This window comes from Melanotaenia boesemani, chromosome 4, assembly GCF_017639745.1.
Source record: "Melanotaenia boesemani isolate fMelBoe1 chromosome 4, fMelBoe1.pri, whole genome shotgun sequence".
NCBI lineage: Eukaryota > Metazoa > Chordata > Actinopteri > Atheriniformes > Melanotaeniidae > Melanotaenia > Melanotaenia boesemani.
The window spans coordinates 12,537,347-12,560,850 of record NC_055685.1 but is presented as its reverse complement, the minus strand read 5'-3'; the positions used below and the strand labels follow the sequence as shown (position 1 = coordinate 12,560,850).

General features: G+C 38.7%; 2 protein-coding genes across 2 annotated transcripts in view; one reads left to right on the top strand and one right to left on the bottom strand.

The window, feature by feature from the left end:
- zcchc7 (zinc finger, CCHC domain containing 7) overlaps positions 1 to 12,807 on the bottom strand; it is a 55,414-nt gene extending 42,607 nt beyond the window's left edge. Inside the window, exons 1-3 of the mRNA XM_041983734.1 lie at positions 12,709 to 12,807; positions 6,978 to 7,567; positions 5,010 to 5,235 (exon numbers count right to left, since the gene is read on the bottom strand). Of these exons, the coding sequence (XP_041839668.1) occupies positions 5,010 to 5,235; positions 6,978 to 7,469 (718 nt within the window). The 5' untranslated portion in view covers positions 7,470 to 7,567; positions 12,709 to 12,807. The remainder of the gene's footprint in view (positions 1 to 5,009; positions 5,236 to 6,977; positions 7,568 to 12,708) is intronic.
- Positions 12,808 to 20,741: 7,934 nt separating this feature from the next.
- The window catches only part of pax5 (paired box 5), a 58,037-nt gene continuing 55,274 nt past the window's right edge, over positions 20,742 to 23,504 (top strand). Inside the window, exon 1 of the mRNA XM_041983976.1 lies at positions 20,742 to 21,224. Within this exon, the coding sequence (XP_041839910.1) occupies positions 21,176 to 21,224 (49 nt within the window). The 5' untranslated portion in view covers positions 20,742 to 21,175. The remainder of the gene's footprint in view (positions 21,225 to 23,504) is intronic.

Genomic DNA, 23,504 nt, shown 5'->3' with positions numbered 1-23,504 from the left:
TACATACAAGTCACTTAAAAGGGCAAATACAAAGGTAAGATAAATATTTCCAGTGATTTCATAATTAAACCAAAGTCTAAACTCACACTGACAAAGAAGAAAAATAAATCTCACAACTCAATAAGTAATAAGACTTTTATCAAACAGAGCAGCTTACTGAAGAGATTTTTCATGTTTCAAAGAAATAAGTCATTAGATTTACAAAATTCCAGCTATGGTTACGTTTCTGAGGCCGCTGGCATCAAATAATTGTTCAATCAAAAGCTTTTTTTAAATATGAACACATCAGGCTTTCAACAGAACTTCTACAATTCATTTTGCATGTGCTAAAATTAGGTCTATGCAGTAGTCTCGCCTCATTTGCATATCCTCTGTAAAAACTGGATAATACAAGTCAAACTATGGCACAGTGATTTCATGGTGTGTATGTGAGCGTGTGTGCCTGTTCAAACACACTGTGCGGTAGTGTGGGTGTGGCGTTACACCTCGTGTGGCACTGGGCAGCCAAGATAAGAGCTGATCCTATCCATGTCTCCCTTCTGCAGCGCCTGCCCGCCCACCCACGCACCCACACACATCCACAGACAACACAAATGAACACTGACACACACACAAACAGCTAACGCAGTACCCACTGTTTTCTAACTTTGCAATCCTTATGCTGTGTGCAGAAATATGCCCTCACACTTGCAATCAGAGCCGTGAACACAGTGTGACCAGCTCAATCCATATTTCACACATTTTATGTGGGCATGTGACCTCAAGCATAATAGGCCAACGGTGGTCTCTGAATCAAAGAAGCTGCAGGCCCTAAGTTGCCTTATTCACACCAATATAGAGGCTGGGAATACCACTTCAACTATTTTTGACAAACAAATTTGAAACTATACCGAGACAGTCTGAACAGCGTTTGAAGATGATACCAACCAGCAGATGCTAAATTACACTTGAGAAGAGAACAAAAAGAACTTACCTTTCTTCTCTGTGAGATGAAGCTAACCTCTACTTACAAACACACTAACACAGAATCTCCTCTTGAATTCAACAAGACTCATTGAAGCACACACACACACACACACACACACACACACACACACTCGGGCACACTTTGATGTGATCGGCCACCCCGATAGCGAACCAGAGCTCACTCTCTAAGCCTCAAACAAAGTTTGATGTGCACTGACCAAGACCAAAGGGACAAAAAAAGCTAAGAGAAGTAGTGGGGAGCAACAGAGAGAGAGAGAGAAAAAAGGGTGACCACTGAGTGAAGTTTAACCACTTACAATTCAAGTTTAGCTTCAGCACACCCCGCCTACACCCTGGATTCCTTTCATGGGGACATACACGCACACCTTTTCCGGGTGGGAGAGGCACTGAGCTGGATTTTGGGAAGGCCTGTTTTCAGTCTCTTGTTCCGTCTGATTGCTGCTGCATGGCTGCAGGACAGGCAGGCTGCCCCTAGCTTATCCCCCTTTTCTCTTTTACTCATCCGATGTCCTTACAGATCCACCTCCCAACAGCTGCCCCTTTATATATATATATATAAAGATGAGATAACGAAAGTATGTCAACAAGTGAAACCCTGTAGGAGAGAGGGGGTGTAAAAATGGAAGAAGAGGGATGAAAATATTCAATTTCTGTATGTGAGAGGGAGAGACTAAGTGTAGTGAATGTGATTTGATGGTGGTGCTGAGATGGGCTTTAGGCGTACAAATACTATTAGTCACTCTTGTGAAAACCTGTTATCCAGAAACACACACACAAAAGTCAACTCACAACATGGCATATCCAAAAGAAAATAATAAAAGAAGGAAGAAAAAAGAAAATAGAAGCTAGATTTGAAGCCCAGGATTATAGACATATCAGTTACTGGGGTCATTAAGAATGCATATACTCTATATATAATTGATCCTTCTTTTTCTAATAGAGTGTGAGATCAACTCTAAAAGAAGAAGAATACAGCTAAGCATACGTATTTTCATACAGTACACTGACAGAGAGGAAGATGACAAATAATCAGAAATGTGTCCTAATGCTGCTTTACTCGCTGACTCTGCACAGTATTTTTATTCAGTAAAAAATGTTCTTGTATATAGATTCTACAGTTAGTACAAATGTACATATTACACATATAGTGCACTGTACTAACATAAAATGATGCCATATGATTGTCACCTCTAATTATTTTAGCAAAGAGGAAACTTAGTTTATAGATTCAATCCTTATAATTTCCAATTGACCTGACATCTTGATAAAGTTTTAATAAACTCCTCTTTTTCCTAAAAGCAAAAGCCTGTCTCACTTATTAAATAACTACATATTATATAAGAACAGCGGGATAAAATGTACAATAATTGTCATGTTTTCATCACTGCCAAAACTGTTTCTCACGGTTTCTTCTGCTACAGTTTATTAGCAACAACTGTTCATGTCAACACGCTCACCTTCTAGGAATCAACCACCTGACTTAATGAGAACATATTGACTTAATCTTCATTATTTCATTGCAAAGACATTCACTAAATCCTCACTGTGACCACATTTTAGTTGAAACCCAAATGGCAAAGTGCTGGATTCTCAGCAATAAAAAAATGCTACAACCTATAGCAACATAACACTATCTGACAGTAAGAGTTCAACCCTATCCAAGATATTTAGTTAACAAATAAATACAGTACAGTACATTACAGCAACAGTACCCTGTGAACTGCCCTATGGAAATAATTAGACCATCCAAAACTCAACTTTTTCTACTATTATGTCATATTGCTGTGAGTTTATTTAAAGGACAAGATGTTTAGAAGAGGTTGAACCCACTCTGATCTTCAGATATGTGGTTAATTAGCTGCTTAATTAGCAGATCTTTGCCTTCAAAATCAAAACAACAGCATATGCTTTTTGTAAGGCATCTCCAAAGAAGATGCTTTTGGATGTTTGTTTGGTTTTTTTTTTATCTTTTCTCAAAAAAAAGTTTCATGAAGAGACTTGTTCTTACTGAAGTAATGAAACCCAAATTTACATCTTATTATTATTATTAATATTATTTTCACTCTTATCAGTTCTTATTGTTTATAAGTTTATTTAATCTTGTTTTTAACTCTTTAAAGCCTATGTTTTCCTCCTGGGGATCCGCCACACCAGTGGGTCTACCTGCTCTGTCTGCAGGGGTGTTGCCATGGTGACTGCCCTTGTCTGGGTGGCTGGGGGTCCTGCACTGCAGCCCTGTGGCTGTGGTGTAAACCCCCGGCCTGCCCTGATCTGGGTGGTTCTGTGGTGGCGCCCTCTGTGGTCATGGGTGGGCTGGCTTCTGGTGTGACTGGATCCTCAAGGTATTGTTTCCTCACTGCAGCGTCAAGTCCAATGTTTTCATTTTATTATTATTTTTATACTTACATTAAGTTCAGAGACAGTAACTAGGGAAGGGAGTTCATGTTTGTACAGAATGGGGTATGTGCGGGTGGGGGGAGTATACATTCGCTTTGTTTGAATGCGTGTGAGTTTGTGTGCGATTGTGAACTGTTATGAGGTGTGTGTTTTTTTATTTTTGCTATATACTTTGGTGAGTGAAGGCTTTTTAATATGCATAATTTGTGTTTATTATACTTATTATAAGCACTTTGTGTTGCTTTGTGCATGAGAAGTGCTCTATAAATAAAATTTGATTAGATTGATATCACTATAGCAACACAAGGACAGGTCATTTCCAAAAGCTTCTCAACATGAGTTTTTGCAAACATGATTTAAAAAATGATAATGCATTTGTGAGGGAGTACTTTCAGCAATGGATTACTACAAGCTTTTGGCATACTGGAAATATATGACAGTGTCCAGACTCATGGTTATGAAGGAACAAGTAGTACAGGTATCGATCTTTGGATAAACAGACAAATTGCTTTAAGGAATTCAGTTTGTTCATTTTTTTAGGAGAATCTGGCCATTAAAAATATAAAAATTAAAAAAATTTAAAAACAAAGATTTTGACATTTTTCCAGGGTGAATATATCCAGGACCTCTTTTAAATAAGTCAGAAGTAAAGAATTGGGGCACAGTTCACGACTACTGAGGCTCGTCCCTTAATTTCCTTGCCTTTATTCCCCTTCTTTTGACAAAACCCTCCCCCATTCCTCTCATTTTAAGACTCCTTCCACACCACACCCATGACCCCCAATGTGCAGACATGAGGTCAAGCTCCAAAGATCACAGAGAGAAGCCAGACGAGAGACAGAAAAGACAGAGACCTAAAATCCTCCTTTCCTCCTCAAACCAGGCCAAAACTTCAAGCCCTCCCACCAGACCCAGACCCCCTCCTTTAGCCCGGTTGTGTGTAGAGGAGGCAGTGAGCACTCTTGCAGAAACATCAGCCCAGGGAAATTCAAATGAGGAAGAAACGGTGAGGGAGACACAGAGAGAGGGAAAGCAGGAGCACAATAGTGAGAAAATAGGATAAAAGAATGAGATGGGAGAGCGTTAGGTAGGTGGAAAAGGAGAGGGGGGGGGGGTCTGAAGAGGAGCTAGGGAGGTTGCTGAGGCTGCAGGTTAAGATGATGTGTAGATCTGAAGAGATTTGCAGGGAACATTTTTATTCAGTTTCTGATTACTCCCATCTCCCCCAGCCTCCCCTTCCTCTCCTCCTGCGTTGTTTCTCTGTTTGTTTGTTTTTGGCATTAGCGTTACGACTGTTGGTATTCACGTGTATGTACACAGGCATGCTGATTAGAACGGGAATATTTTATGAACACACATTTTCACACTTGCACAAGGCCGCACACACATATTAATACATAATGCACACAAGCATGCTTAAAGATGTTTCTGAGGCAAGCCTAGGCAGACAGCACAAGGAACACTAACAGCTTACAAGTTCGTAAACACGCCGGCACAGATGGTGCACATACAAACACGCATTCATGAAGATTGTTCAATGCAGAGGCCATTGCTGTGGCTGCTTCTTATCATTATGAGGCAGGTAAACTAAGCGTTTTGAAGGAAACTCAAAATCTAAGACTCACCTGTGCTGCTGTCAGGCTCCCCTTCAAGATTGAGTGAGATGGACTGGTCTCCATCATGCTTTCCTCCACCCAGTATCATCCAGTTTTCCAGCCCGTCTGAATCAGACGACTCTGATGATTCAGATGACTCAGACTCTGATGCGGACTCAGACTCTTCTGAATCCGAATCTGAACAGCTGGAGACCAGATTTACTGGGACAAGACTCCTTTTCCTTTTTCGGGTTTCCTAGAAAACCAATCATATATTATGTGAATGAGAAGAACCACCACCTAACTAAAAAAATTAAATGTGACATGAAGCACAAGTCAGTTTGTGTAAACTGGTTGACATGTTGTTAATAGACACAGACATTAATAATGTAAACTGTAAGCCAGGGCCGGATCAGCAGCATCTTTGCATGTTTCACTTTCGCTCTGGTCATGGAGAAGAGGTGATCATCTCCCGCTCTGCCTGGAGCTATAACTGCATCCTACGTGAGGTCCAAGCCTCCAATGTCTTGTTTTGAACAGGGGAGGGGTCTATGGCAGCATTGAGAAGAGTAAACTATACATACTTTCACGTCCGTCACCAAAAGTCTCCAATAACAGCAGAAAAAGTTGCTAGATTTGTTGCTAGTCGCTTATTTAAAATAGAGTTGCTAGAGGGGTCTTAAAACTTGTTAAATATAGCGCTAAGTTGTTAGCCGAGCTCTGATGTGTGCACCAGTGTATTCAGTGTACCAGAAACTTGTGCACTGAGAAACATTCCGCGTGGTTTGGAATTCAAACTGTAATTAAAGGGGTAGTGCACATTAAAAAAGGCGGGTCTTCGCCTTGCAGGCAAAGAAACTGCGCACAAAGACACATATGCTCGGAAGTGAACTTGTTATCTGATGCAGATTCACTAGTTTCAGATTTTTAGGCTTTTTACTGAGCTTTTGAGAAATTATCGCTGTGATGGGACGGATTTGTGCTTTTGAGGGGTGTAAGAGTAAAACCTGACTTTATTCTTTACATGCTGATCCTCATCTGGCGATAGACAGCAGTTCAAATTTTAGCAGCGGCCACTTACATAGACACTTCCTGCAGCTGGCACAACCTGCCGCCAGTCGCCACGGCTTTCCAGAGCCTGCGGAGCAGTTGACAGGCCAGCACAACAGCACTAACGGCTCAGACTGACACAGTTCAGGATCACCTTGTTCTTTCACTACTGCATTGTGTAGTTGAGGAGATTAAGGAGGGGAAAAGTCTTCCACCTCAAAGACCGCTCTTTGGCGTCGGTGCTTTGTAAATCTGTATCTATCCATCTTGCTAGAGGCCGTTGAGCTGCTGTGTGTCTTTCAATAATTTCTGCCTGTGTATTCTGACCCGCCCACTCTCCGCCCCGTGATCACTCCCATACCTCATACCCCAACCCTTACAGTTTCTGGCTTTTTCAAAATTTGGCAGTTATGCAAAAAAGTAAGGTTGTAGCTACACTTTAAATGGGTTCACTTTTTTATGTGTTACATATATATATATATATATATATATATATATATATATATATATATATATTGTACTTATCTCACAGAAGTCAGTACACCCCTCACATTTCTTCAAATGTTTTATTAAATATTTTCATGGGTCAGCACTATAGAAATTGAACTTTAACATAAAGAATATCAAAGTTTAGTTTCCATAGTTTGGTGTAGTGTATATAAAAGTTTAATTTCATGAAAATGTGAGGGGTGTGCTCACGTCTGTGAGATACTGTATATTAGGACATGCCTCAGGCAGTTAAGTGACTGTTTCCAATGTGTTTAGGCATTTTAAATATTCACCTGATGTAGTTCAGTTTTATAACCATGCTGGCAAATAATACCATAAAACAAAAATTACCTAAATAATTATTTTTATCTGCTAAAAACACTTTTGTAACAGCTTCTGACTAATACCTTTTTTTTAATCACAAATAGAGAATCCTACCCCCCGCCCACCCACACCTACCTGTTGTGCGGGGGTAGAGGTCTGCTGCAGGTGGGAGCTTTGGCCCTTTAAGGCACAGATTCCCACATCATCATCTGCAGTGTCATTTTCAGAGATGGAGATGACATCAGGGCTGGAGTCAATTACAATGACTTCCTCAAAATGTGATGATGACAACATCTGAGTTTTAGGTTCACTTTTCCTCTTTTTCTGTTTCTCCGCTTTCTTTTTCTTAGGGGGTTCCTGAACATTATCATTGGAAAAGGATAGGGGCTTTTTGTCTTTTAAATCTTTCAGGTCATTGTCCTTATCTGTATGCTTCCCAAGCTCCCCTTTTTGGTGGCTATCCTCCTCCTCTTCATCCGCCAAATCCCCATGATTGGAAGAGTAGTGAAGCTGACTGTAGAGGTGAAACTCCAGCTCACTGTTGACCTCTGACCCTTCAGAGTCCCTTTCATCCTCTTGATAGAGATCATCTTCCAACTCTTCCTGGTCCTGATCAGCACTGTACATTATCCCAAAGCACAATCAAAACACACACTCACACATGCACACAACTCTTCAAACACACACACACACCAGGAGTCAGTGACGTTGGTGGATGAAGATTACTGAAAGGATAAAAAAAATAAATATATGTTACATTAAAGTCATTTAAAGTAATCATAGAATGTATATGTTTGCCTTCATTTCATTTAAATATCAAGTAAATGAATCAATGCTTCTTTGTAAAAAAAGTGCAACAACAATTAGTCAGATAACTAATCTCCCTTTAAGATTACACAAAATCCAATCTCACAAGAAAACCTCACAGCTCCTCGTTCCCAAAACAAAATAAAAATGTGAGCATAAGGCACAACTAAGAGTAGAAAAGGGAAAAGTCCTTGGACAATAATAGGTACATGACACTCTATGCTGTTACACCACCTTCCGCTCGATTTAACCTACTAATCAGCATTAGTTAACATACTATAATTGTGCAACTAAATGCTATTACAATTTCAGGAAACTCAAAACTTTGTTTGATCTGAAAATACAAACAGAGCATTCTGAAGTGAAATTGTGTTGCAGCACAAATCTTATCTGCAGAAGTCAAATTAACAGAAAATAATGCAAAACTAACAGCTTTCAGCTTTCGGCCTACTTTTCCACAGAGTCTTCACCCAAGAAAGACTACAAAACGACTAAGGACTAAGACTAAGGAAACACAAAAAAGCACCGATAGGCTAGAATTTGTTAACGTAGAGCTAAAATGCAATGAAAATAAATAATTTTATTTAAAAAAAAAAACTGAAGGATAAGGCGCCAAAATTATTGGGCATTGATCGTTAGGCATACTCCTAACCCCCAGAAGCTTTTTGACCAGGTAGTCATGTCACAGGCAAAACACATCTTAACTGGCAGCTCATGCGCTGCATACATAATATACACTAGAACTGGATTTAAAAAAATAATAATAATAAATAAAACAACTGATTAGTTTATTTCAATTGATTCAAAATGAATGAATACGATGTCGATTCAAAAAATTTGGAGATTGAGTTTTCATAGTTTACTTTTCTTGTGACAACAGTGACCCTACTCTCACGTGACTGACCGATGCTCAGCACGATCTTCGGTTAGATATCTTATCATTAGCTTCAATGAGAAAGTTGTACTGTACACAACTGAACCGTTGCACCAGTTTTCTTTATAAACATAGCTATCTGAGAATGTCTTTAATATTCAAGAAACTTTGGTGTTGTTACATAAATATCTGTAAATGAATTGATATTAAATTGAATTTAATCGAAATCTAAAGAAGTTAGGCTGTTGTGAATCAAATCAATTCAGGAAATTAGTGATGATAACCACCCCTAATATACACTGTTAAAATCTGGGAGGAGCTATAGGGTCCCCATGTGCAAACACAACAAGTAAAAGCATTCATTTGTTCCTCTGTCCATTAAACTCGTCAATGATCAAACATGGTGACATGTTAGTAACGATGGAACGTATGGAAATTTTGCACACAGACTTAATCTGTTTTTTTTGTGTTACTTGTAATGTTTTCATTTTATTGTTTTTTTTTGTTATTATTTTAGCTTTTTTATTGCTTTTATAGGTTTGCTGGTTTTATTGTTTTCATTGTACAGCAGTGGCCTTCAAAACTAATCAAGTTTCTCCCAAGAGAGGCAAATAAAGAAATCTTGAATCTTAAATCTGTGATCTCACTAAATATTAATACAGTTTAGAACATTAACCCTTTATGTCTTGTGCATTCAAATGCCGGACAAAAGTCAGATACCTTCAGGTCATTACCTCATGTCTTTGTATGTTATTTAGAAACTGTGTATTTGAAAAAATAAAATCAAAACTAAAAGCAAAAAATAAACACGGACGTATTAAAAACACAAAGGACGAATGTAGTAATTCTAGCAATAGTTTGCTTCTCTAATAAGCCATTTTTAAATCAAACTCATTGTGGTTTTCTGTCCCAATATCAGACGCAGATTATATAAATAACTTTATAATACCAGTTGCTTGTGTGATCTAAAAATGTGGATGAATTTAAACTTTCTCCACTTAAATAAGGAAAGAACGGAAATTGTATTTTTTGGGAGTTCTGAGCTTCTACATGGTACAGTATGTGTTCTCGGTCCGCTTACTTCGCATTGTCGAACCCATGTTAAAAATCTTGGTGTGATTATTTGTAGCTCCTTTAACTCCCACTGGCATGTCAATTCTGTAGTCAAAAGTATTTTTTCCATTTGAGGCTGCTTGGCAAGTTAAAGCCCTATTTGCCCAAGCATGACCTAGAAAACGTCATCCACCTGCTCATCATGTCCCGCGTAGATTATTGCAACTCTCTGTATTATGTCACTGACCAGTCATCTCTGCACCGACTGCAGCTCGCACAAAACGCTGCGGCTCGCTTGCTTACAGGGACGAGACGACGTGATCACATCACCTCTGTGCTCGCCTCCTTGCACTGTCGCCCTGTTAGTTTCAGGACCCAGTACAAGATTTTATTACTTGTCTTTAAAGCTCTAAATGGTTTAGCTCCCTCGTATTTGTCAGAGTTGCTACACCAGCATGCTCCAGCCAGGACTCTGAGGCCTTCTTCGCAGCTCTTTCTGAAGGTCCCGTCTGCTAGACTCAAATCCAGGGGTGATGGAGCTTTCTCGGTTGCCGCTCCACAGCTGTGGAACAGCTTCACATCAGAGCTGCTCAGTCTATCTCTGGTTTTAAGTCTCTACTCAAGACCCACTTCTTCGCATTGGCGTTTGAACAAAATTGAGCTTGATATTTACGTGTTTTTACTTTTTATTCCAGTTTTATCATTTTATTTTTCTGATTTTATTTTATTGTTTTATTGTGCAGTGTTTTATTTTCAACTATGGGGTGTTCTATTTGTTGTTGTTCTATTGTTCAGCACTTTGGGCAACTGCTGTTGCAGAAAATGTGCTATATAAATAAACTTGAACACAAAGAGTGTTTTTAAATTTTTCTCGTTCCGCGCAAATCAAACTTATATAATTCACTCCTGGTACACTCACCACTATTCCCCATCTGATCCAATCTAATGAAACCAAGTCAATAAATTAAACTTGTGGGCCTGTATTACTACCAAGGAGTAATTGCTAGTTTCTTTCTCATCTCACATCAACAGCACAGAAGAGCAGAAATAGACACGGGCCAAAGTCAATTACAAGAGACTTGCTTCTTGTTCTGAAAACCATAAGGCCTTGTTAAGAAAGCTGAGATAGCATGGTTCAGCTGCACTAAAACCTTAACCTGTAGTCTTTTTCATTACAACTGTGCTGATAGGAAACAGTTTGAATCAAAGTTTATAACCTGTCAGGTGCTGATTTCAACCAGCACTAAGACACAATCCACACTGAGCGCTGAATGATTAAATCAGCAACTGTTAAATCTTCTACTTACTACACTGAGAAACACTGTATTGCTAATTTTCCCAATCCCTGCAGCTCATTTTCTCATACATACACAGACAGACACACGCAGACACACACAAAACACACACACAGAGTGGACGCAGAAGGCGCACCGGCCCATTGCTCTGTCCAGCCCTGCGTGTCTGTGCCATGATGGCTGGAGATGATTGGCTCCCCGGCCGCACACACTACATAAACGCCACGCTACACGGTCACAAGCCGGCCACCAGGGATTAGAGGGACAGAAAGTAGAGTCTTACCGGCTGGTGAGGGGTGACAGTTATGTGCTCAAAGTTTAGCATCATGCAGGGACTGGGAGGTGACAAATGACTAACTGTGTTTTACAGAGTTGGAATTTGATGTACTGTACTTAAAGCCCCTGAACAGTTATGGTCCACCAACACAGGTGATTTCACTTAATCTGCCTAATTAAAGCTCTGCTCAGGGCTGCCTGGACCGTACTTGATGAACATAGTTGGACTCTTACTAGCTGTGCAGCTTATATTACAGAAACACAACAACTCCTTCTCATGAGGCAAAGAGGGTTTTTTCACTAAAATCCTTATGATATGTCAGAGAGATGCAAGCACGACTAAATTACAGATGCACTGATGGCTGAATTCACTTTATAGCTACTTTTACAGCACGAGTCCTGAACATTTCTTAATTGTTTTCTGGAAATTATAAGCTCTAAAATACCATTCAAAATATCTATAAAACATGTTTCCCTTTTTTGGGGTTGGATATAAATAGAAAGCTGAACTATGTGTAAACGAGATCATACCAGTCACTGAGGAAAAAGCAACTTGGGTTTGTTATAGCTGCAGAGGACTTAAAATCTCCCATCAAAACAATGCCAGCTGAAAGAGAATCACTTACAATATAATTGTTTCCTTTATGGAAGAAGGTTTGATTATTTTTTTAAATATTTGTCTTTTATGCAACCTTGTTATATTACAACATTTCTAATCCACAAAAACAAAGACTGATCCCTTCATTATTACATTAAAAACAACATAAATGTGCTTACATTTAGATTAGAATTTTATAAGTTTATAGATTTAAATTCATTCACATCACAATGCTTCAATAAAATCTTCATGACTTTAGATTTAACACACCAGCAACAGTGATTTAGTAATACCATGACAGACGGCAAACTGGTTGTAGTGTTTTTCTACTTTGTTTATGCCTTACACCGTAATCTAGTTTTGTGGTTACATGTAGCTGACAGGATTTAATTAAATTACCACCAAAGCATCATGGTCACTGATTTCAATGTTCTTTCAGATCAACAAGTATATAAAAGAAGCAAGTTAATTCACATAATGGAGTCCCAAAATAATCTATCAAACAGTCAGCTGGTGGCACCTAAATGACAAGCAAAATTGCAAACATGCGTGTTGTACATAGCCATTCACTACAGATGCCACTGACCCTTAACTGTAGTTAGCACTGGTGTTAGCACCGGCAAGCTATACGCTAACAAGCTAGCTGGCTTACTCACACACGAACACGCTTTCTTCTTAAATAGTACAGTGTGTCTAAAATTTAACTTGATCCCAAACACATCGAACTTAAAATCTGTCGCCCAGCAGCGACTGTTTCATTTTATTTCGTTATATTAGTGGAGCTTGGGTAGCATGTGCACCTCCTGTCTGCACGTGTTTATAAGCAGCCGGTCGGATGTAAACAATGGAGCAGTTCAAGTCCAAAAACAAGTGAAAGACAACAAACACGTGGAGTTGAAGTATACCTACTGAAAGCCATTGCTGAGTAACATTCATATTAATTGTCATTGAGCTCTGGCTCACCTTTATCGATAAACTGGAGATTTCACTGCAGCTCATCTGCTTCCAGTCAGGAGAAGACAAACAACTTCCGGGTTTGTGTGACGTAATAGGTTGGCCAACCGTAACGTTTCCCTCCGTTCGGTATGACAGCAGAAGGACGTTAGAAGCAAACATGAAACTCTTGTCAGGTTTCTTCACCTCAAAATTGACTTAATAATTATACAAAGGGTTCAACAGCTCCCAAACGCAGACAATTAAACCAGTCTTACCCTGCAAGGCAAAAAAGGAAAAAGAAAATAGAAAATTTTGGTTATCAGTTGACCTCTTTTCCTGTCATTTTGTATTTTGAAGGTAAATGTATGTACAATAATGCAGTTTCTGTATTAAAGACTAATTAAGATTTCAGATTTTGTTTGCTTAGTGACTTTCTTTGCTTGTTTGCTTTTGAAGAAGTAATTTGTTAAAACCTTCCTCTCAAGGCTCATCCCTTAAAAATACGAAACCACTGCTTAGGGTCTGACATAACAATTAGATCATTTTGATATCTCATTGTCACACCAAGAAAAAAACAATAGAAAACTGATTCTTTGCATTTTTTTATTTCACTGAAACAATAAGTCCAGTATGATCAATTGCTTTTTAACTACTGAATGTGAAATGAGTCAATAATATAGTAACAATAGTTAAATAATCAAAACCTAAAACAGTAATGGGATAACATAGTTTTGTTTTTTCAAACCCAAGCCAAGAGGAAGAGTTTGATAAGATTCATTATAGTCAGTGAAAATTTTGCTTTTCCAAACAATATAAAAAGATGTTGTGGGACCACTGGCAGTCATAGACAGGAGATAACTGGTCCAAGTCCAGCTGGAGAACTTGGTTCCATGTCTCCTCTCATTATCCTACTCACTCCATTGCTGTTGGCTTTCTCTTATTATTCACTTGGGTTAAAAAAAAAAAAGAAAGAATTAATAAAAACAAAAAGCATAACATCAGGCAGAATCTTTACTGAAATCTGTTGTCAACCTTTGGTGGAAATTCTCGGCTCTCAGGGAATACCCTGAAACTATATTATTGGAAACTGATTATAAAATGGGATAAGCAAAGATGACAGTGAATAAATCAACTGGGCTGCTTCACTTTGGAGGCATTTCTTTCTACAGACAAAAGATTCAGCAGGCTCCCTTGCTTTTCTTAACTACACAGACCTTCCTCTCTGATAAATGCTTCTTCAATAAGGCACAAATATTAGCTATAAAATGTCAGAAAATGTGCATGTGTGAGTAACGCACACAGACTTTTCAGGCTTGTGCTATTACGACATGTTGATGGGAATGTAAATCTGTATGTAAATGTAATTCAACAGCCTGGCTATCGCCATCAGTCCTATTTATAACACGGAGACTACAGCAAAATTATGCAACCCTGGTGTTCCTGCAGACTGCGTAACATTTACATCCATCTTTTCTTCTGTTCTATATCATGAGAATAGTAGTGAAATCTTTATATCAACTTCAGCAGTCTCCATCATAATCATGGTAAGCAATTGACGTTATGATAGGGAATGAAAAGGGTGAATACCATCTGATTCCAGAGGTTTTTCCATGCGTGTCATCCCAGGAAAGGCCATCACCGAGTTGGATTGTTTCCTTCTAAAGGTTAGGCTGTACCTCATGTCACAACACTATCAGATGTTTTAGCTCATGTTTGCATTTGTCATAAACACACACACACACACACATGCACACCCACCCTCATACTTATTAGTCTGCATCTGTTTTGTTTTTGGGGCCCTCTGCCTCCCATGCTTCCCATATCTCACCAAAATTGATGCAGGTTCGGGATGCCTCACTGCCTCAGTGAAATTGTGAAGTGCCTGCCTGATTTAGGGTTCCCTGCATTTGTTGGTATTTATCATTATTATTTTTTTTCTCCCTAAAAATGGAGGAGACTGGATGAAATGGAGGCATCTGGTTCAGCGGTTCATCACCACACCAGTGGAGTCTAGACCAGTGGTGTGTTGAAGATGGATGAAGTGTCTGGAATAGGGGTTTAAAGTCCTCTGATTTCCAATCATACATTCCAGAGGGGATGGTTCTACCTGATGAATGATCTTTATTGAGGAGAAGGAGGCAAAAGAAGCATGTCATTGATCTCATTGACACTGTTTGTATGTGCTATCGTGGGTTCTTCTTCCATTTGGTGCCAGATGCTGCAACAACGTCCTCTCAAAAGGTTTTTATCAAAACAAGATTCTAGTCAGACACTCCGGTGTACTGACAATATTCTGCATCTGATGGTCATTTATTCATTTTGTTTATAAGACTCAGTCTTTTCTGTAAGTTCTGTCTGCATTAAAACAATTAGTTTTTAAACACAATTAGCTTGAGATTAATAGAATGAGCATTATGAGGTGTTTTGTGTTTGCAAACTAACAAAAAGTAAAACAGCTTAAAACATCACTTAATGTTTTAGAGTTGACAATTAATAGATTTATTTTAATGAATGAAACTAATAGCTGAAGCTCTGTCTGCTTAGAAGCACAGTTGGTCTGAGCTGTAATGACACATTTTTTTCCTAATTGGTCAACTTTTGCTTCAGCTATACTTCCTGCATGCATGTAAACACAACTATCAAACCAATCCCAGTTAAGAGGAATCCCCTCTGGAAGAAAAAAAAAAAAAAAAAAAAGACTCATCCTGGATCAGTGCTTCTGAACAAAAATGGCTGCCATGCATCACCCAAAAATGGGGCCCTCTTCTGCTCTCTCTGGTGTTCTTATTTCACTGCAGCACACATGCTCCGTGGAATCACTTCAGCGGAGGTCGGATGTTTTTCAGACGCATTAATATACTGTAGGTGTTAAATTTTCATTAATTCAATAGATATGACAGCATCAAATAGCTTTGCAGGATAAGAAACGGATGGTGTATTAGCGAGATTCAGTAGATTCTGGAGTTAATATGCCAAGCAGAGCATGTTTTAATCAGGAGCAGAGCTTACAATCAGAAACAGGCAAATAGTGCAGAACCAGAGGGATGAGAATTTCTCAAAAAATCTAGCTAAACATTTCTTTGTTTTTATGTTTTTATATACCCTCCATGCTGACCTTCTTTCCTTCATTGCTTAGCTTTCACTAATTCTGGAAAAAAAAAGTTCAGTGAAATCATATGTAATTTTTTTATGTGGTATTGATGAGTTCAGAAGCTGTGTATGGATAAAAGAATCCGATTTCATGTGTGAATGCTTGACTCTTCAGTTAAAGAAATGAATCAATGTCACACTGATGATGAGTAAAAATGGTATAAAAATCCATTATTTCCCTTAAACTGTGCTGCGTATTGATTTGGAACACATCTCTGTACACCTACAAATATCAGGGGATCACTAAGCACCCAGTGGGTAGAAAATGTTAATATAATTACTAGAAATATTAATTGTCATATAACCGAAACTATCTTCAGACAGAGGCAATTATTATCTTTAGCTTATAATGCTGTCAATTCTTTTCCCTCATAGTGAGTTTTTTAGCTTGTGATGTGCATGAGATGGTTCTTTATTTTTTTCCCTTAAAAGGCCACACAAGCCAGAAAAGTTGTGGACCAGTGTCAGTTTTTGCAGACCAACAGCCTGTCCCAGTAAAAATCTAGATGAGACAATCTTTATAGGTTGGTAGATTTCAGCCTGGTGCTGAAAAACTGTCGTTTGGGGTCTCTGACATTCATACTGTCTCATATGCAATGCAGTGAAGCACACACATGCACACACCACACAAGAAACACTTTTTGTGAAGCTCTGTGATCAACAGTTACAGTAAGAGAACAAATCTTGCAACATCTTTCCAGACTGGACCAAGCAGACTTGCGTCTATAGGGATTACATTTGTGAACAGAAGCCCACACACAAGTCCCATATATACACTTCATCACCACTCGATGCCACAACAACTCTTTTTCATCTTAGAATAGAAAACCACATTGACAGGGACCTTGTCTGCTCTTGTCCAGTTGTCACGCTGAAATGTTTGTCTTTACATACAAATGGCCCAATGTCATGTTGTGTCACATACTGTTTCATGGACAAATAATGTGTCCCATTTGCCAATCCACCCTGCAGCCCTTAAGCTCCCTTAGCCTCCATAGGTGCAACAACACCCAGGCACTGTGGCTGCAAAAAGGAAACCTTGTGTTGCCACTGTGAAGTGCCACTTTGAATTAAATCCTGGGGATATGGAGGTAAATCCAGCCAGCTCTGTGGCTCGGACTCTCTGAAGGAAAGCAAAGGCAATTATAAGCACTGAGGGAACGTTTTTAACAAAATGTTACAAGCCTCGGTCCTATTAAAATGTGACATAAATAACTTGTAAAAAGAATTTTGACCAATAAGTATTGATGAAATTATGATATGATATTACATATGAAAGCTTGATTTGAACTTTTTGATTAAGAGGTTAAGGACATAATATTTTATTAACTTTTTTAAAAAGTTAATAAATAAAAAGAGAAAGAGAAAAAAACAAACAATAACAACAAAAAACAAACCATACAAACAAAACAAAAACTTGAAAAATGCACAAATCATAAGACAGATGAATAGCAACTGAAAAATGAACAAAAGAGAAACATCAATGAAAATAACATTATAAATTATTAGCATTACTCCCTGAAAAGCTTTATTATTATCATTATTTATCCTAACTCATTTAAAAGCTTGGTAGCTTGGGCTGCTGTCTTTGTAAATCCAAAGGAATATCCCAATATTTTTTATCTGAATTGTGAATGTTTGACTCTGAGGTTAGGAAAAATTCTGTAATGGGCATTCATGTTTGTTCTTAAACTGTTAATGACAAATAAGGAAAGATATCCAGGTTCTTTACCCCAGTAACACTTATTTATCTGTACATTTTATCTACAATTTATAATTTTTAAGTCTTGTTTTTTCATGTTATTTAATTTAATTTATTCTAAGATTTCAGAGTCAGTTACTGAAGTATTCCTGTCTATGGCGCTAAGAATAAGGAGATTAAAGGTAAGGATGCACTGCAGATCAAATACATTATTCTGGTCAGGATTACGTCAACTTTGAATAAGCTGCAACAATGAATATAGAACTCCATAATCTACAATAACAAGACAAAAACATAGTGCATTCTGAGAAACTACACTTCAAACTCTTTCTGTTGATGATGAATATTGTTAATGTTAAAATGAGGACAGAACTTTTACTTCCCGTTTGTATAAACCTTTTTTCTTCTTCTTCATTTCATGGCTCTCTGATATCTGCTGGTCTTTAAACTTTAAACTTTAAAAAATCTAAATGGTCCACTGAAAGCTAGAAGTCCCAGAGAGGCAGGGAGCGTTTCCTCCAGTGTTGACGTGTTTACTTATTGTTCTAATCGTTCCTTTGGTTCTTGTGTCTCGCGCGTTAATGCGATTCTTTCCGGTTCCGCTCGGTCAGAGAGCGGGTCACCGATCCAACTACTCCCCCCTCATATTAATTACATTAATTAGCGTGGGGATGAAAAACAAACAAGAGGTGATTAATATCTAAACTATAGCGAATCCTTTGAAGAGAGACGCTGCAGGCAACCCTAATATGAAGAGACACATGATGAGAGACTGCAGAGGGTGCAAGAAAAGTAAAAAAAAAAAAAAAGATTAGTTGTTGAAATTAAAGACATTAGGCTATTTTATTCTGTTTACAGCACTTGGGTGATCTCTGACTCTAAATGAATGTTTGGATTATAGGCCAATGACATGACGAGTTATTTTAGGTCTGTCTCTTTTTTAAAAACTAAATTATTATTATTATTATTATTATTATTATTATTATTAACAATAATAGTACTTTTTGTGAAGACTTATTTTCTTCACATATTTTAAATTTTCAAAATTCAAATTTTTAAGAAAAGGTTACTTAAAACAAGCTTTATGCTACTAATCGTCCCTATACTGTATCAATGCACACACACACACACACACACACACACACACACATATATATATATATATATATATATATATATATATATATATATATATATTCTTTGCTGTAAAATATCCATAAGGAAAAAGAACTTATAGGAAGAGTATTTACTGTTTCTTTTTAAAAAAAATAGCTCAGCATATGTTTCTGCAGTGCAGCCGTGGCAATGCATACAGGTTAAAAGATTAAAAAGATTGAAATTTCATGATCCGGGGTTAAAAATAAAGGCAGTTCTCCTATTGTACGAGATCTTAAGGAAGGTTAATTTGGTTATGAGTCCAGGCTGATTAGACGTAAAAAGCTCAGTGTAAGACTAAATTCATGAAGTTTGGCCTATATTTTGTGGAAAGACCCATTTCACCATTTTCCACCCGAGCACCCGTTTTAGCCACAACCCCACCCCAAGGCAGCAAATATTCAATTTTTGGAAATAAAAATCTGTAATTGGTTTATTGGTGCCCTGGAGGTCAGAGATGAGCCGGTTTTTCTTTCTTTCTTTTTTTTTTTTTTTTCTTTTTGTCCTTCTTCATCAATCAGAAACACGGCTGTTTATGTTTAGATGTTGTGGGCGCGAGCCGGAGGTCAGGGTCGTAGTGTAGCAGCGCGAGGCGACAAGCAGAGCAAAATGGGTCGCTGTCTCGCGCTTTGTTCCGCACTCAATTGTCTCGGGGCTGAGCGTGAACCCTGAGACCTGCAGCTGTCTGGAGGACAGAAGCGGAGGGCCGGAAGGAGAGAAGAGGAGAGGAGAGAGACACCTTTTAAATTTTGCGTTTAAAACTTTTTTCCTCTGTCTCACTGTCAGGGCCGGAATGTGATATTTTAGGGTTTTTTGTCTGCTTTCCAATGAGCGTTGTTACCAGGGTGAAGCTGCTTAGCATCTAAAATAAATGTTAGTATCATTTGAATTTATTTCTTCGAATGTTTTAACAGCACATGGAGATGAATTATTTCATTCACCAAAAAAAAAAGAGGTATTTGGGTGTGTTATCAGGCAAAGACATTCTTTACTTCCGGCTCTAGCCTCCAGGCCGGAAATCTGACTAAACACACTGATGCCACACAATTATAATTTCTCCCCTAAAGACAAACTGGTGTTTCAGCTTTTGTCTGGGAGGCGCTAATATTCACATTGTTTTGTAGTTTGATTTGAGAATGTGTCAACTAAAAGGCAAAAAGGTCTTTCTTTCTTTCTTTCTTTCTTTCTTTCTTTCTTTCTTTCTTTCTTTCTTTCAGCTTGGTTTGAGCCAGGAGTCAGGAAAAGAAGAAATAAAATATGCAGACAACAAAACTGAGAGCAAAATCTGATCAAAATAACACAGAGGAGTCAAGAGAGAGAAACGTGAAAACAAACAAAGCAAATAAAGATATTGTTCCACAAGAGAATAAAGTTCCACACGACAGCCAAACAAAGCTGTGAGTATCAGTATTAGTGTGAATTTTCAGTTGGCAAATTAATATTTAAATGAAATGTTACGCGTTCACAGGTGTGTGTCTGCGAACAATCAGAGCTGAGGACCGGAACTATCCGTTTTTGTAACAAACGCTCTGCCTACAGCGCACGAAGGACAAGAGAGCTGCATTTCCCTCCACAGGGCGGTGAAGTTCACGTTGTAACTCGGTGCACCTGCTCCATACGCTTTGCTCCGTGCGTAAAGAGCGCAGTGTGTAACAGGTGGGCGCTGCCCGAGGAGGTTAGAAGTCTGCAGAAACTTTTGTGACGGCTTATTTTGGAACAAGCCGAGACCACATTAAAAAAAAAAACAAAAAAAAAAAACAATTTTAGAAGTGAGTTTCTCTTATTTTAAACTTATTGAAAAGATAACAAACTGGTTTTACGCACATAATTTAATGATACCAACCTCTAAAGCTGTGGATGAGGTGTGCGCCAGAGGAAACGAATCTAACAAAAAGAGGGAGAGGGAGAGTGGGGCGGGGGCGGGAAAGTTTAGTAAAGTGGAACTTGGTAACAGATGCAAGTGAGGAGGGGGACAGGGAGGGGGACGCGGTCCTGCAGGGAAGGGTGGAGGTTGCATCTTGGGTGTATGTATGTGTGGCCGGGCGCAGGCGTTGTAGCGCGCGTGAATACGCGCACGTGAGCGCGCGCGCAAGTTTCATTCGTGTGTGAGGGCTCGTGCAGGAAAGGAACAGGACATGAGCGCACATTGAGAGAGCGGCTCTTTTACTCGGCGTGATCATTTCACGCTTCCCCCCGAAGCCTTTTTTCCACCTAAAGCGTTTAGTTGCAGCTGACTGAGCACTTGCAGGGAGTGCAATAGGGAGCGGAAGGGTCGAATTATTTCAACCTACAAGGCGCCCCAAAAGTACTGTAGGACGAAAGAAAAAAAAAGAGAGAGAGAGAGAGAGAGGGAGGGAGAGGAGAAAGAGTGCCAGAGAGAGAGAGAGAGAGACAGAGAGGAAGAGAGGGAAACACTGGAAAAAAGTTTTTGTTCTTTCCCCCTTTTTTTCCTCCCTCCATCGCCTCCCCCTGTTCTAACCGGGTAACATGGACCAGGGGCCCAAGAGTCCTGCACTCGGGAGACTCGGGAGAGCAGGTAGGATCGCACTGGCTCAGTCCATTTCACTTTAATCAGGAGTTATATCATTTTTTCTTTGTGGTGGAGTTTCTTTCTTTGTTTTTTCTTTCTTTCTTTTTACTTTAATTTAAAAGTCCTTTGGGTTCATACTACTCTTAAATGTATGTTGTGGGAGTTATATGTGGATATGTAAGTTATGCTAACTTTTGTGTGGTGTTTTAAGTTTAATGGCTACATTTGTTCAGAGTGTGTTACACAATTTTCTAAAGTATTCTCAAATGAGGGTGAAAACTGGAAACGCTGCAGCTTTTAACAGTTTTAAAAGTTTCTTGTTCAGATATCACGTTCACCTTGTTTTACCTGAAGTTTGTCACTTTCGTGGACAAGTGCTGAAAACTTTCTTCAGGATTTACCGTCAATTCTTGTTTTGCTGTGGTTATAAAATCCCTTTAACTAAAAAAAAAAAGTTTTGCTAATGGGGTAATAATTTAAAATGTAAGCATTGAGTGAGTTTGTTCAAAAGGTTGTTAATCACAATTGCCTTTGAGATAAAAATGTTGGTGTAGGAGCTGAACTGGGTGAAGTTACTGGTTTTGGGCTTCAGCTCAGCTCCACGTGCTGTTTTTCTTCTCTTCGCTATGGTTTTATTCAACAGGTTAATCTCCTTTAGGCCTATTCATAAAACAGCGGGGTCTAGTACAGCAGTGGATCAGGCCATCGACCTTGTTATGGCACCCAATGGATATCACATCATTTCATATTGCTGCCCGCTGTGTCTGCATTGATAAAACGTCGTTTGTCATTAAGAAACTGTGGGCAGGTGATCAGCCTCTTTGAGCGCGGATTGCGCCTCATGCTGCTTTTTTTCTCAAGAAAAGCTAAGAAATCTGGTTTTAATCATTTTAACTGTTTGCTTAATACTAAAATACTGAAATGCATGCATTGTAAATGTATTCATAAGGATGCACTAGATTCAATTCAATTTCTAAATATTGATCAGGAATTCAGATTCCTCAAGTATGATAAAAAAAAAATGATCTTTTATTGAAATGTCTCACCAACTGTTGCCAGAAGCCTTTAGGACAAATAATGCCTTCTTTGTGGATTTTTTTTTTTTTGTGAAGTGGACCTAACCTCTGACAAATGGTGACAGTGGTTGGATTTGTGGCAGTTGGATAATGACCTTCTGACCACCAAGGAAATCAGAATTTAAAGGAGGCCCTCCTCTGTTGATGTAAAAAGTCATATGGGCCCAAGGCCTTTACGGCCTCTCCCTTTCCTCTCCCCTTAAAACGTGCTTGGGGTACAAAAACGATTCAGTGAAAGTGAATCTAATCGGACTCCCTCTCCTCGTGCCCTGCAAGACAGTGCGTAAAAGTGCGTGGGTCTTCTTTTATCTTTTTATTTTAGTAGTAGTACAATTGTTATTCCAGTCACTGTCTTGCAGCTAATGTTGGTAAATAATTTCTGTAAATTATGACTGTAGAATAGAATTTCCAATCAATTCTATTACAGCTGGATTTTCTCTTCTTTTTGAAAGAAACATTTGATTGTAAACCCAAACAGGATTTTATTTTAGTTAAATCTTTCTCCAGTCCATACCAGCAATAAAATTGCTTCATGTTATGTTACACAATGTGTAGTTAAACTGTCACTAAACCAGTTTCCTTACTGTCTGATGACCAAACTGACTTCCGTTCTGACTCTTCAGGCTTCATTCAGCACATTTTCCAAATTTATTTGATTTTTCTTCCGTGCAAGTTTTTGCCAAAAATTTTCTCTAAACTCTCCAAGGATTTGACCAAATGCGGATTCTCACGTGTCAGCGCAAAAGATGAACAGAGATGGAGGATAGAAGAGAGGAATAGGGGAAGGAGAGGAGGTGGCCTCGCATGGCATTGACTACTTTCAGTTTGACCTCAAGTAGCCCCATCAGATAGGCTAACGCAGGTGACAGTCTGTATTTGCGTTATCAAAGAGCCAAATAGGTCCGCGTGATGAGGCCTGCAGATGGGAGTAGCAGTAAGTGTGATTTACGAGTTCTCCAGTCCATATATTTTATTTATTAGTTATGACTTTTTATATTTTATAAGCAAATGAAAACTTAAGAAGAGATACGGGTGCTTTCTCATTATGTTTACAGTCAGCGGGCGTGTAATAAACGAGCTGGTGCAGTTAACATGCGCTATTAATTTTTCATTGCTTTTTTCGTTTCGTGGCTCGGGTGGAAAGAAAAAAAGCCAAACAGTCGAAGCTTTCATGGTAGATGGAGGGAAAGAGGAAGGAGAGGAAGGAAAG